The sequence below is a fragment of the Periophthalmus magnuspinnatus genome, chromosome 24 (assembly GCF_009829125.3).
Source record: "Periophthalmus magnuspinnatus isolate fPerMag1 chromosome 24, fPerMag1.2.pri, whole genome shotgun sequence".
NCBI classification, from domain to species: Eukaryota; Metazoa; Chordata; class Actinopteri; order Gobiiformes; family Gobiidae; genus Periophthalmus; species Periophthalmus magnuspinnatus.
In genome coordinates, this window is record NC_047149.1 from 3,856,014 (window position 1) to 3,871,406 (window position 15,393).

The following is a 15,393-nucleotide window of genomic DNA, read 5'->3' on the forward strand; positions in this document are numbered from 1 at the left end:
TTTCTCATCATAAACATAGCTGGATTTGTGTTTTTAAACTCCACACACCTTCACTAGAATCATTTGGATCATTTCAGCCCTGGGTTTGCCAATCTCTACTGAACTAAAGGTAAAAAGAGCTGTTAACTTGAAAACTATCACTTCATGACATCACAAAGTGGAACAGGGCGTTGTGAGGAAATGTAGACGTGCTAATAATAAAGTGTTACTCAAACATGTGTGAATGAAACACAACACCACTCCAGGGATGTTTTTGACGAGGTAACAGCATTATAACATGACTTAAAGCTCAAGAGTAATGTTTGTGTAATATAGAATCTTAAACTGAGATGAGGCAGGTCAAATGTCTAATGTTAAACAGCAGATATTGTGGCTGGATTAATTTTGGAAGGTGCCCAATGTGTTGACGATGACTTAGGTCCCACTTAAAATACAGGAGGTGAAGCCAACCAATCGGATTAGAATTTAAGAAGTTTGAGTCCCTCTTTTACCATTTTTCTTTTAAACGACTAGCAACTTCCTTGTAGTCGCACCATATAAAACTGCACTATCTATTTGTTATGTCTACAGGCAAAGGACTCTTATCTGACTGAGTGTAAACACAGAGCCCAGAATACAGTCTGGAGCAGAATATTGAGCACATGGATTTACCTTCAGGGCAGTCGCTGCCTTCTTCCACTCCGGGGCCAGGTTCTTACAGTGACCGCACCTGAGGAAGAGTCAAATAAAAATATGTAATTGTGTTCAGATTTAGGAAAAATCATCTGGGTTTTGGGCCATTTCTAAAAGATACAAAGTTCAAACTGGTAGAAGTGGCATAAAAAACAATGTTACTAAAGATAATGCTGTGAAAATACACAATTGACAGAGTCTGTAGTTTTATGGCTTTATGGGGGCTGAACCTGGAGCTTGAGGACAGTACTTAAGTCATTAAGAGGCACTCCTCAAGAATTCAGAGAAGTAGAGCAGGGCAATGGCCAAAACGCACCACCAAGAAAACTGAAGAACTAACTTTAAGGAAAAAATGGGGTCTGCTTGGAAATGCTCCTATATATGTAAAGCTTTTTTAATTAAATAGAGGCTGAGATATGATGACTGAACTCTAGACCTACCAGGGCGGGGCATGGACCTAAGAGGGCGGTGCTTAGACCTACCATGGGGCGTAGAACTCCACCAGCCACAGAGCATCACTCTGGAGCACCTCTCTGTTGAAGTTGGATGGAGTCAGTTCCACCACATCGTCAGTGGAGGAGTACAAGGCCTGGGCGGAGAGGACCAAGGAGCAGCCCAGAAGACCTGCCACGGGGAAAAACAACCAAGACACATGAGACAGGGAATTCTTAAAAAAAACACAGTGCCATTAATATTAAAGCGCCCATATTACACCATTATCTGATCTGTTCTAGTGTAGTTTCCTCACCACAAACAGACCTGGAGTTGTGTTTTGTTTCACACATATTTAACACACAAACCTGCATATTTAGGTTTAGTTCTTCTCTCAAACAGAAAGTACTCTGTTCCACCTTGTGATGTCATCATGTGGTAATACAGGAAGTGCTCCACTGTGTTTTTAAACTCCATACCTTCACTAGAATCATTTGGATAATTTCAGACCTGCAATTACCCATCTCTTCTGAACTAAAGGTAAAAGGGGTTGAAAACTACCATTTCATGACGTCAAAGTGGAACAGCATTTTGCGTTTTGAACCTTTAAAGTGAAACTAGTGAAACTGTGAAAATGATTAAAATAAAGAGAAAGCCTATTGTTTTACCACATTTAGATTGTTCAATGGCACTAATATATGTCGTCAGTAGTTAATTATATTTTACTCCTAGTTGAGTAATATTTGTAAAGAAGTAACAGTACTCTTGCTTACAAAAAAATGTGTTTCTTCTTCCCTCTGTGAGTGAGTCTAAAGTGACTCGAGCTTTATATCGACAATATGAAATGATTTGAACATTTGTGTTTCTTGCAGCTCCTTCAGATATGATTTAGTTTGTGATTTATGATGATTTATTTCTTAAATTTGTCTAATTTTGTCTGTTTGAAAACACCAGATGCAGTATTGTGCAGTATTTAAAGTTTTGCCCTTCACATGATAAACCTGATGTTATGTCCAGACTCACACTTTCTTCAGTATTTACTTTCCTCAAATACTTTTTTCCCTCTTACTTGAGTAATCTCTTGCATCACTAATTTGTGCTTCTACTTGAGTAATGTCATTTTACTCTTACTTGAGTGCGCATTTTGGATACTACCATCTCTGCTTAAAAAACCCCAAACAAATCTAACAATCATTCAGCCTGTACTACTTCTATGATGTAATTCAAATGCCATTCACAACTTATGTAAATATGACTAGCTGGATATAAACCACTGAGCTGCAAATAAATGTGACAAATAAGTATCCACAGTAGTTCTGGAGCAAAAGGTTTAATCCTAGCCCTGATTTGAACACACATTTAGACACGAAAAAGGCGAAAAATCCTGGTTTTATGGCTAATTCATTGCATCAAAGGGCCCTACCAAATATGTATCACAATTTAGCATTTAAGCTAGCAAAGAAAGCGCAGCAAAATACAGACATAACAACGCAATTTTAAGCTTGTAATCTGCGAAAAGATCGTTAAAATATATTGACTCACCGAATAGAAACGGAGGCATGTTGTTAGCAGTGTTTCTCTCAGTAGCTCACACAAGCCCACTGTCCGCTGCACTATCCGCCCCGCTGCCTCTGCCTGATATGTACGGCCCGGGTAAGGCTCACCGTGGCCCACGCTCATTGGCTGTCACTAAGCAACGTGGAATCCCAGCCAATCACCGCGCGCCGTGTAGTTTTGTGGAGCCGGAGACAGGAAGTAACGTGTAACCCGGGTTATTTTTTTTGTTAAGATTCATTCAAAGATTTTTTTTTTTTTTTTTTTTTTTTTTTTTTTTTAACAATTGAGTGAAAGTATTGTGGTATTTTGAACAATAAAACCATAAATGGAACGTTTTTGTTCTTGATGGAGCCTAATACTGTGGGTCTTATTTCAGGTTTTTATTTTCAATCTGCACCACCAAACACCAAGGCCCTGACAACTCTGTACTTCATTTAAAGGGCCCATATTTTGATGTTTTCTTATATCTGTGATGTTGTTTCGTCATCACAAACACACCTGGAGTTGTGTTTTGTTTCATTCATAAATGTTTAATACACAAACCCTGCATATTTAGTCTGTGTTCTTCTCTCAAACAGAAAACACTCTGTTGCACCTTGTGATGTCACTGAGTGGTAATACAAGAAGTGCTCCTCTGTGTTTTTATAATAAGTTTGGATATTTTTAGCCCTAGCGTTTGCCAGTACTTCATAAAATGGACTTAGACTTGGGACTTGACTTGGACTTGAATGCCAGTGATTCAGGATTTGTCTCGAACTTGAGCGCTGTGAGTTGAGATGACTTGATGGTTCTCGTAAAAAAAATAAAAAAAAGACCAAACTGGAACATGTCCCTCCCATTTTCTCTATTGTTTGCTCATAATAAATACTGTGAGATTTGTATATTGTTAGATCACCATTTGTAACCATCAACTTTTTAAAGAAGTACAATCTAGTTTGAAGTACAATCTAGTCTAAAAAACACACAAATTAGAAACATAGAAGCTGTATTCAATACTTGAAATAAATTGAAGCTCAAAACAGATGACTTGGAGTCGACTTGGACTTAAATGCCACTGACTCAGGACTTGACTTGGACTTGCCTGTCTTTGATTTAGGACTTGAGTTCAAAGACTCGAGCTTCACTTGAGATTTGCAAATCAAGGACTTTGTGTAATATAGGACCTTTAAAGGAGCTGTATGTCGACTGTGCTCTTGCAGTTACAAACTCAACTGAACCTGGGCTGTGTTTGGACTGTCCCAAGTTAGGATGGAGGTTTGTCACATGCTGTGGTCCAATTCCAGACTCTTACAGATTCTGCTAGAATGTAGAAGGGCCTGGTTGGTCACTCCATACAGGTACTGCCCAGTTTAGCCACTCTGTTTGAAATGTGGCTATGGGGGGAGTTTAGGCGTTTAGTCCCACTGTATGTAACTAATTGATCACCTTACACAATACAAAAGATTTTCAATTGATTTATTAATTTATTTGATTGGGACAATGCATGCTAATGAACAGACATGATACAAACACACCAGATTATAGCCAAAGGCTAATTTCCATCCATTGTCCCAAAGGCTGGAGTCACAAAAGTGCTAAAATCTTACACCGTAAGTAAACCATCCACTTAGTTTGTTTGCAGGAGGTCTAGTGTGCATGTGTCTGGGACATCTGCCATTATGGTGATTCTCGTCATAACAACTGCTGTTTAGATCTTTTACAAAAAAAAAGACAAGAAAGAAAGAAAGAAAAGAGAAACAAAGAAATGTGTGCAATTGTTGATATAGAACCTAAACCAGGGGTGGAGCAAACTAAAATTCCCATATATATATATATATATATATATATATATATATATATATATATATATATATATATATATATATATATATATATATATATATATATATATATATATATATATATATATATATATATATATATATATGTATGTATATATATATATACACACACATACATATATATATATATATATATATATATATATATATATATATATGTATGTATATATATATATACACACACATACATATATATATATATATATATATATATATATATATATATATATATATATATATATATATACACATACATATATATATATATGTATATATATATATATATATATATAACATGTAGCAAAGCATGAATATGCAAGGCTCATTGTACAAATTGTTTTCCAAATGCATTAATTAAAGTAATAATTAATTTAATACATTTCATTTAAACAAACACAGCAGAAAAACTTTGAACAAGGTTTTCCCTTACCTATTTTAATATAATTTGGTCACGTTTGGCGGGCCAGGTTAATAAGCCCAAAGGGCCATGTGTGGCCCCTGGGCCGTAGTTTTCCCATGTCTGACCTAAACCATAAGACTTGCATTGTTTTTTCAGGACCATCACTTCAAAAGGGGAGGAGGTATCCACATGCTTCAGAGTCACTCAGAAGAATAAACTTTCATCTGTTTAGCATTTATTGAGTGTACAATAAGCAAGACCACAGACTTAAATGCCCTTCTAGTATCCATCCATCCATTTTCTTCCGCTTATCCGGGGCCGGGTCGCGGGGGCAGCAGTCTAAGCAGGGACTCCCAGACTTCCCTCACCCCAGACACGTCCTCCAGCTCCTCCGGTGGGACCCCAAGGCGTTCCCAGGCCAGCCGAGAGACATAGTCCCTCCAGCGTGTCCTGGGTCTTCCCCGGGGCCTCCTCCCGGTGGGACATGCCCAGAACACCTCCCTAGGGAGGCGTCCAGGAGGCATCCTGAGCAGATGCCCGTGCCACCTCAGCTGGTTCCTCTCAACGTGTAGGAGCAGCGGCTCTACTCCGAGCTCCTCCCGTGTGACCGAGCTCCTCACCCTATCCCTAAGGGTGTGCCCGGCCACTCTGCGGAGGAAACCCATTTCAGCCGCTTGTATCCGCGACCTTGTCCTTTTGGTCATTACCCAGAGCTCATGACCATAGGTGAGGGTAGGAACGTAGATTGACCGGTAAATCCTTCTTTACCACAACAGACCGATACAGCGACCGCATCACTGCAGACGCTGCACCGATCCGCCTGTCAATCTCCGGCTCCATCCTTCCCTCACTCGTGAACAAGACCCCGAGATACTTGAACTCCTCCACTTGGGGCAGAGACTCACCACCCACCCGGAGAGAGCAAACCACCTTTTTCCGGTCGAGAACCATGGCCTCGGATTTGAAGGAGTTGATTCTCATCCCAGCCGCTTCACACTCGGCTGCAAACCGCCCCAGTGCCTGCTGCAGGTCCTGGCTTGAAGAAGCCATCAGGACAACATCATCTGCAAACAGCAGAGATGAAATCCTGTGGTTCCCGAACCAGGCCCCCTCCGGCCCCTGGCTGCACCTAGAAATTCTGTCCATAAATATAATGAACAGAACCGGTGACAAAGGGCAGCCCTGGCGAAGTCCAACATGCACCGGGAACAGGTCTGACTTACTGCCGGCAATGCGAACACAGCTCCTGCTCTGGTCATACAGGGACCGGACAGCCCTTAGCAAAGGGCCCCGGACCCCATACTCCCAGAGCACCCCCCAAAGGACACCACGAGGGACACGGTCAAATGCCTTCTCAAAAGCCCATCATGAAGAGAAATCCAACAAGGCCAGTTACATCGCCCGGACTGGCGTTACCGGGGCCCCACCCTGGAGCCAGGCCTGGGGTGGGTGCTCGGCAGCGAGCGCCTGGTGGCCGGGCCTTTCCCCACGGGGCCCGGTCGGGCCCAGCCCGAAGGAACGACGTGGGGCCGTCCTCCCGTGGACCCACCACCTGCGGGAGGAGCCATGCGGGGCGGGTACAGAGAGATCCGGGCGGCAGTCGAAGGCAGGGACCTCGACGACCGGATCTCCGGACATGGAGACTAGCTCTGGGGACGTGGAATGTCACCTTCAAGTATGTTCAAAGATAATATTCAGCTGCAAACATGAAGGACCACAGTGTCACATTTCAGCCATAGAGACTTTATTTATCAAAATGTACAAATATAATATTTTGCTATAATAACACAACAGGCTAACCTCACAGTGTAGACTGTGTGACTGTAATGACGGAATAAACTGGACAATAGCCTTTCAATGAAAGTACTTTTTTTTTTTTTGGTATTACAAATGATTCGATTTCAACTCTGTCCACCAGAGGGAGACAAACTCTACAAAGTGCAGCCGTCTGTTGTGTGTCAGCCTGGGGACTGTGCAGAGCTGCAGTCATGGGGCCTTCGCATTAGTCTGTCTTTGGATGTCGCCTTGTCTGATTTTTTTGTCATTTGGGGGCAGTTTAAGAACACGTGGCCATAGGTTAGGTTGTAGGTACGGTATTTTGCAGTAGAACAAACTTAGCCTAACGGCCTATAAGGAAATGGTCACAATAAAGCAACTGGCCTAATGTCACAACATCACATAAACGAGCAGCTGTAACCAAACAGAACCAGCAGGTTTCGCTAAGATTAGACAGAGATGCAGAACGATTTGCAATCTGTTGATTGGACCCGTGTCTGGGGTCACTGTCGCCTCAGGACAATTCTCCAAACTAGTGACTGCTCCTGGGTCATACGTAAAACGCCCGTGATACGTGATCAGGTTGTGCGTGTGCCGCTCATGGACTTGACTGTATGTTTTAATGCGCTTCACAAAACAAAACATGCGACAGAGACGCTTCTCTGCGGCATGCGTCAAGAGGCGCACGAGCGAGAGCCACACCGGAAACTACAACTGTAAATAAAAGCTCATGAGATCGTCTCGATCCAAAAACAGGACATAGTTAATAAATATTAGTAACAATCCAATTATGAGTCTAATATTCTTTTAATATAACCAGAATATGCTATTTATTATAAATAAATACTGCACTAAGTAACTTTTTGTTAACTTTGTCCAAAAGCTATTTCCGGAAGTGTGCAGGCTTCTGTCTGACTTGACACACGCGCACTTCAATGCCAACTTTCCTGAAGCGCACAGGCGCACTGCTCACTGCCAAACAGCGCTCAGACTGTCAGGACTTGGAGCTGTGGTCAGCTCGGAGCCAAATGAGCGCAGATTTACTGAGAAAACCTGGTTATGGTGCGCTTTTACGCACGACACCCACGCGTCTTTTGGATATAGAAGACCACTGTGGACATTTGAACTGTCTTTCTCTATTTTTGGAGACTAGTTCAAAATGTGGGGGATTCAGAGGTCACGTTATGCGGACTGCAACGGCTCCGAGGCGAGCGAGGAGACCGAGGTGGTGGTGAACATCGGCGGCGTCAAACAGGTGTTATACGCGGACGTGTTGGGCCGCTTCCCCGAAACTCGCCTGGCTGAGCTGGTGAGCTGTTCGCTCCAAGCTCCAGAGGAAATACTGACTTTATGTGACGACTACGACTCCGAGACGGGCGAGTTCTACTTCGACAGGGATCCGGAGGCGTTCAAATGCATCATAGAGCTGTATTATTACGGAGAGATCCACATGAAACGCGGCATCTGCCCCATCTGCTTCCTCAAAGAGATGGAGTACTGGCGGATCGGCGCGGACTGTTTGGATGACTGCTGTAAGTGCCACCTAAAAGAAGTGCAAGACGAGCTGGCGGAGATCGCGGAGAAGGTGCGGACCATCCTGGTGGACCGTGAGGGAGACCCGCACGCGGGGGGCTGGCAGCGCTTCCAGGCGTGCGTGTGGAGACTGATGGAGAAGCCCGAGTCTTCTCTGCCCGCGCACATCATTGCCATAGTGTCCTTTGTGTTCATCCTCATCTCGTCCGTGGTCATGTGCGTGGGGACTATCCCGGACCTACAGGTGGAGGACGCGGAGGGCGCACTCACGGAGCACCCCACTCTGGAAATGATCGAGACGGTCTGCATTGGCTGGTTCACTATCGAGTACGTGCTGCGCCTCGTGTCTTCACCAAACAAAATCAAATTTATGCTGGCCTTCATGAACATCATTGACTTCATGGCCATCATGCCTTTTTACGTGGTGCTCGTGCTCACGTCGTTCGGCGCCGGGGTGATGGAGCTGGCGAACGTGCAGCAGGCGGTGCAGGCGTTACGCATCATGCGCATTGCGCGTATTTTCAAATTGGCCCGGCACTCGTCCGGACTCCAGACCCTGACCTCCGCGCTGAAGAGCAGCTTTAAGGAGCTGGGCCTCCTGCTCATGTACATGGGGGTTGGGGTGTTCCTTTTCTCCGCCCTGGGCTACACCATGGAGCAGAACCACCCGGACACGCTGTTCACCAGCATCCCGCAGTCCTTCTGGTGGGCGGTCATCACCATGACCACCGTGGGCTACGGAGACGTGTATCCAAAGACCACTCTGGGCCGGTGCAACGCGGCCATCAGCTTCCTGTGCGGGGTAATCGCCATCGCGCTGCCCATCCACCCCATCATCAACAACTTCGTCCTGTTCTACAACAAGCAACAGGTGCTCGAGACCGCGGCCAAGCACGAGATCGAGCTGATGGCGCTGCGCTCGTGCCAAGCGGAGCTGCTGGGGTGCGCGCACAGCGCGCACAGACTCTCGTGCGGCAGCGGCGAGGACGCGACCGGAGCCGTGCACGCCTGCCACAGTGACACGTTCCTCCCGTTACTGCGCGAGCCACGGGGGCCTGGGGTCAGGAGCGCGAGCGCGGACACGAGCTTCGAGAGCACCGCAGAGGCCGCGGACTTCTTCAGCTCATGAGCAAGACACTTTTCACTGTTCAGCAGTGTCCTGCGTGCACAGGACTATAAGCTTAATAAAACTCATCTATCTCCATGGAGAATGTTCCAAAGTATGGCTGTAACTATTCCAAGGGAATCATACACGTGACCACCTCCACAAAGTTACATGGTTGTGCTTTAAGTCTCAATAATTCCAGAAAACTACAGGATTATGAACAGGGACATTGTTGATGTTGCTGAGTTTGTTTAGTGGCACAGGTGTCCCTCAGTAAAAGGCCTCTCTCTGTCTGGGATGTGACAGGATTTATACACTAGTCAATACTTGTGTGTAAGCTCCTCAGCCTAACACAAATACATGATGGGATATTTGAATCCTCTATTAATGGAAAAATACAGTTGAAATGTATCTGTTACGTTTTGCTTGGATTTGATCCAGTGAATGACTCAAACTTTAACTTGAATTCACATCATGCCACTGCTGCTCCCGTTTCTCATAGGACAGGTTCATATGGGATAGGTCCATACATGGGACAGGTCCATACACGGGACAGGTCCATACATGGGACAGGTTCACTGTATCGTTCTTATATTGTGAACACAGGAGATCAGTAACAGCATAAATGTCTTTATAATTGATGGATCTTGCTTTCTGCACTGTGCCCGAGCAGGCACAGTGGCCGTTGTTTACTGTAGCGACCAGGGTCAAACAAATCGTAAATAGCATGGACACAAGTGGACGCAGCTCCCCGAAGACCCATAATGCACTGGGCTAATCCCTCTATTAGCCTCACATGTAAGCGCCAACTGACTAGAGACCGAGCACTACATATTTTACTATAACTGAATTGAAATTAATTGAATTTTATTTTATGTTTTGTTTAATTTAATTTAATTTAGTTTAATTGTATGCTTTGTTTTATTTAAAGTTTTATTTTATTTCATGTTTTGTTTTGTTTCAAAATTGCATTCCTCATTCACATTTGTGTGAGGTACCTCAGGTCACTCACACATCACTACGACTGAAGCCAGGAGGGTGTTTTGCCCAAGGACATAATGCCAATATGCACTTCTACTGTTTTTATTTCAAGCTATAGATATTTATAAAGCCCCACCATGTAACTTTTTAAAATAGATTGGAAATCAAACTTTTTTTTTAAATGATTTTAATAATACCTGCGTTTTTATTGTGAGTGTGCTTGCATCTCCACAAACCTGACTCTTATTTGACCTGCTTGTGTCAATGGAAATGTTGTTCCTTATAACATTTCATAGCATGGCATCAAAATTTTCTTTAACAGAGGATGTTCTGAAGTTTGGCTTTAACTGTCAATATGTAACTTTTCCATGGATTTGTTATTTCTTAGCCTAGACTGTTGCACAGTATGGCTTTAAGCATGTCAGTCTTGCATTTATCCAATTACAGAGTTTGTTTTAGTTGAAAAAAATAACACTTGAAAAATGCTATTTTCTTTTTTTTTTTTTTTTTTTTTTTGCAGAGAGGCTTGCTTCTCCACAGATCTGACCTGTCACTTAAGCTAGTGGTGTCATTCATTTGCCTCTTTAGAAATCGATAAGGTTAAATCAGACGTATTCTACAAAATGGACTTTTCGGAGCTTTTAACCATGTTAGAGTTGTTTCCTTCTCATTTCCTCTGAAGTTGTATTTGGAGTGATTCGTGCATGTTTGAGCATCTTTAATCACTTATTTTCTAAACACCATATTACTGATCAACCCCCGTTTTCACCCCCCTTCATTGTCCAATTTTATTTTCTTAGCACCAGTGATACACATAGGATTCAGCAGTGTCACACACTTATTTTGGTGCAAGTGTCATCTGCAGCTCTCCATCAGAGGTGTCGATTCTTTGTTGTGATGACATTTACGGCCACATTAGCTCCACCGTGGTTTTCTGACGGAGACATCAACAAAGTCATTTTAGATAAATATTGTGATTTAAAATGTCCAAATCACAACATAATGATCCACGGGTGACATAGAATATAGCTACATAGCAGACACAAGCACAACAGGTCTGCTTTAAAGCCATACTGTGGAGCATTCCAGGCATCACGATAATATCTCCATGGAGACAAGAAGATGGTTCTGGTTTGTTTAGTTTATGTTCATGATACATCAGCACATTGTAGAATCTTTATAGTTTAAACTGAGCTGAAACAGGTCAGATCTTACGGTGAGATTTGCTGCAGATGTGTCGACCTGGTTTATGGTTAATATCTGTGTAATTATTCAGCCTATCCACATGAAACACAAACTGGCTCAAAGTCTTAAAATATAGATGGAGGTGCCATTATTCAACCCCAAAGACATGAGTGCTGTCACCTGGAAGGACTTCAAGCCATAAGATTAATATGACAAGTTTATGGAGTCGATTCCAAAGAGATTATGAGAAGATTCAACATTTATGGATCATAAATTTGGGAAGTTTTATCACACAGGGGGTGTTCTGCATGGATGCCTATGTCGGAATGTTCAGCGGTTACCATGGTGACGCAATGCACACAAAGGTATAAGATACAAAACGGATTTAAACAGCACATTTTCATTTTCTTGTGATCAGTCCAAGCGTCCATGGTCCTGTTTAGGTGTTTGATTTTACACAAAAAGGCGAGAGCGACTAACGGAAAAACTGTTGGCTAATGCTAGTGTCTGTAATGTTATTTGAGAGGGACGTGTTTAACAGCACAAATCAGCTCACCTGTTGTAGTTCCAGCGAAGTCATTTCTTTCTGTTGAGATTGTGTTAAACAAAGCTCAGATTAAAGTCTAATTTGAGTCACAGATAACACTGGATGAACTAAAGGTCACGCACCTTAACCCTCTTTACCCCTCTTTAACCCGCTTGAGCCCAGTTTCGCCCACGTCTGGCAGCGTTTCCATTGTGCTGTCTCTGGTCCATATATCGAGCCCGGGGCCTGTCAGCTGCTCGTAAACTCACGCGGCCAACACAAGGAGATAACAGACCCATTTCACATCCATCAGACGCCTATTTCTGTCCGCTGTAAATTCTGTAACGGAGAAGAGGACAGGGGACACAGGGGAGGGGACACTGAAGGGCAAACGTCCCATTGTAAGTGGAGACGCCGGACACGCGGGCACACTGGACACGTCTTTGGCGCCGGGACAGTTATGGACACAGATCTTGAAGACTACAGGAGGGAAACTGGCTGTGTGTGCTTTGGAGAATGAAAAAAAAAAAGTTGAAATGATGTAAAAATAAACTTCTTTGTAATAATTTGTCCGGCTCTGGTTTGAGTTTTGTTTGACCGGTTCATAAAAATGTTCAGATTCAGAGGTGGGTAGAAATTGTACTTTTCTAGCAGCACTTACTGCTTACTTACTCCTGCTCAATTCACTTCAAATTATAAATTAGATGTTACGTCAAAGTACAAAGTAATGGTCCAAGAAATGACTCAAGTAAGAGTAAAAAAGTATTTGACAAGGAGGCATGGCCACAAAGTGAAAAATACAGTTTCATTTAAAAGTTGTTTAAGTAAATATAACTGAGTATGACCCACCTCTGGCGATATAGACTACAGCACAATACCCCTTTAAAGGCCTCTTTTTTATTCACTGTTGGTTTTTTGATGTTTAAAAGAGAGAATCGTCTCTTTTGAACAGTTCCTCAATGTAAACAGTTGGACGTGAATCAAATTTTTAAAAAGAACCGAATCTTTTACTTTCTAATTTGATGCATTTTACCCTGATTTCCATCAAACCACCCAGAAATGTGCACAGAAGCAGAGCAGGCGACGTGAGTGACAGACACATTTGGCATCATAATAATAGTCTATTTTTATAATACTGTAACATTTGCTTTAGATTGTGCATCATTTCAAAGGGTAAACACCCTCCCATTTTCAGTTTGAACATTTAATTAAATCAGGGCCTTGGTCTTTTCTTTGTGATTAGTTTGTTGTTCAAATGAGTTATCACGCTGGCTTCTGTCATTATAAAAAACAGACAGTTATTTGAACAGCTCTCTGAAGTGAACCAGTCCAAAAGATGTCCATGTAAGAGCCAAAGCTCCCATCACCATAATCACTGTGTGTGGTACATTACGAGCTAAAGATCTGAAGTGTTTATATTAAAAGCTAATGGCTTGTTAAGTGGGTATTATGTAAAATCTTTATTTTTTCTTTTGTTTAGCTTTCTACCATGTTATAATGTTGTTTCCTCATCTAACACATGCCTGAAAAGGTATTAGATGATCGGGGTTTTTCTACTACGAGACTTCAACACCCACATGGGCAATGACAGTGACCTTCTGTACTAACCACAGTTTGTCCATAACAAACACCATGTTCAAGGACAAGGGTGTCCATCAGTGCACATGGCACCAGGACACCCTAGGTCAGAGGTCAATGATCGACTTTGTTGTCGTGTCATCTGACCTCCGGCCGCGTGTCTTGGACACTCGGGTGAAGAGAGGGGCAGAGCTGTCAACCAATCACCATCTGGTGGTGATTTGGATCCGTTGGCGGAAGAGGAAGTCAGACAGACCTGGCAGGCCCAAGGGTGCTGTGAGTCTGAGTGGGCCATGTTCTCCAGCTCTGTTGTCAAAGCAGCTGCTCATAGCCTCAACCTGGTGTTGGACACTAAAAATAAGGGATGCTGTCAGGCTGAAGAAGGAGTCCCATCGAGCCTTGTTGTTGGCTTGAGGCAGCTGACAGGTACCAGCAGTCCAAGCGTGCTGCAACTCTTGCAGTTGCAAAGGCAAAACTCTGGGTTGGGAGGAGTTCGGGGATGCCATATCGGTCAGCCTCAAAGAGATTGGCAAACCGCCTGATGCCTCAGGAGGGGGAAACAGCTCTTCACCAACTCTGTTTACAGTGTTGGTGAAGAGCTGCTGACCTCAAGTGGGGATGTTGTCAGACGATGGAGAGAATATTTTGAGGATCTCCTCAATCCCATCATCACGTCTTCCAAGGAGGAAGCAGAGACTGAGGACTCAGAGGTGGGCTCATCCATCACCCTGGCTGAAATCTTTGAGGTGGTTAAAGCTCATCAGTGGCACCAGTGTGGTTTTTGTTTCGGTTGTGGAACACTGGACCAGCTCTATACTCTTATTGGGTCCTCGAGGGCTCATGGGAGTTTGCTCAACCAGTCCACATGTGCTTTGTGGATCTAGAGAAGGCATTCGACCCTCGTGGTGTCCTTTGGGGGGTGCTCCAGGAGTATGGGGTCCAGGCTCTTTGCTAAGGGCTGTCCGGTCCCTGTATGACCGGAGCGGGAGCTGTGTTCATTGCCTGCAGTAAGTCAGACCTGTTCCCGGTGCATGTTGGACTCCGCCAGGGCTGCCCTTTGTCACCGGTTCTGTTCATTATATTTATGGACAGAATTTCTAGGGGCTGGAGGGGGTCTGGATTAGGAACCACAGGATTTCATCTCTGCTGTTTGCAGATGATGTTGTCCTGATGGCTTCATCAAGCCAGGATCTGCAGCGACAAATATAGGATTTTCAAAACAATAAAAGACAACATGGTGATCTAAATATGTCATATGATACAGTTAATACCCAACAGACGTGTGATGCCCCCTTTTTAATGCTGAACAAAACAAGCATGCATTTTGGCATGATAATAACAATCTGTTTTTTAATGATACTGTAACATTTTCTTTAGATTCTACATAATCTCAAAGGGTAAACACTCTCCCGCTTTCAGTTTGGACATTTTAATCTTTGCCTTGGTCACTCTCTCTGTGATTAGTTTGTTGCTAAAATGAGTTATTACACTGGCTTCTGTCATTTATATAAATTATAAAAAGAGACAGGTATTTTAACAGCTCTTTGAAATGAACTAATCCAAAAGATCCAGATCTCAGGAAAGAGCCAAAAGTCCCATCACTATAATCAGTGTGGGAGTTTGATTACATTACACTCTAAAGAAGTGAGGTGTTTAAAGCAGACACATTTGGAGGGACTGTTATGTGTTTCAGAAAGTTAAACCATCAATCAATCAATCTTCAGTCCTGGATCAAACATGGCCAGTCCTGCATCAGTCCGGGTGTAGTCCTGGTTCAGTTCCCAGTTCAGTCCAGGTTCAGTCCTGG

The 15,393-nt window shown here is 43.3% G+C and overlaps 2 protein-coding genes across 3 annotated transcripts in view; one reads left to right on the forward strand and one right to left on the reverse strand.

Annotated features, from left to right (window-relative positions):
• pdia6 (protein disulfide isomerase family A, member 6) overlaps nucleotides 1-15,393 on the reverse strand; it is a 50,277-nt gene that overhangs the window by 8,649 nt on the left and 26,235 nt on the right. The window contains exons 2-4 of one of the 2 annotated variants that reach the window (XM_055232123.1): nucleotides 2,647-2,691; nucleotides 1,155-1,296; nucleotides 652-709 (exon numbers count right to left, since the gene is read on the reverse strand). In XM_055232123.1, the coding sequence (XP_055088098.1) occupies nucleotides 652-709; nucleotides 1,155-1,296; nucleotides 2,647-2,665 (219 nt within the window). In that variant the 5' untranslated portion in view covers nucleotides 2,666-2,691. Of the gene's footprint in view, nucleotides 1-651; nucleotides 710-1,154; nucleotides 1,297-2,646; nucleotides 2,724-15,393 lie in introns of those variants that run through there. The other variant, XM_033990735.2, reaches the window with a different exon arrangement.
• Nucleotides 7,552-9,695, forward strand: LOC117392358 (potassium voltage-gated channel subfamily F member 1-like). The gene has a single exon (XM_033990403.2). It carries the CDS (start codon nucleotides 7,838-7,840, stop codon nucleotides 9,338-9,340), a length of 1,503 nt encoding a protein of 500 aa, XP_033846294.1. The 5' UTR covers nucleotides 7,552-7,837; the 3' UTR covers nucleotides 9,341-9,695.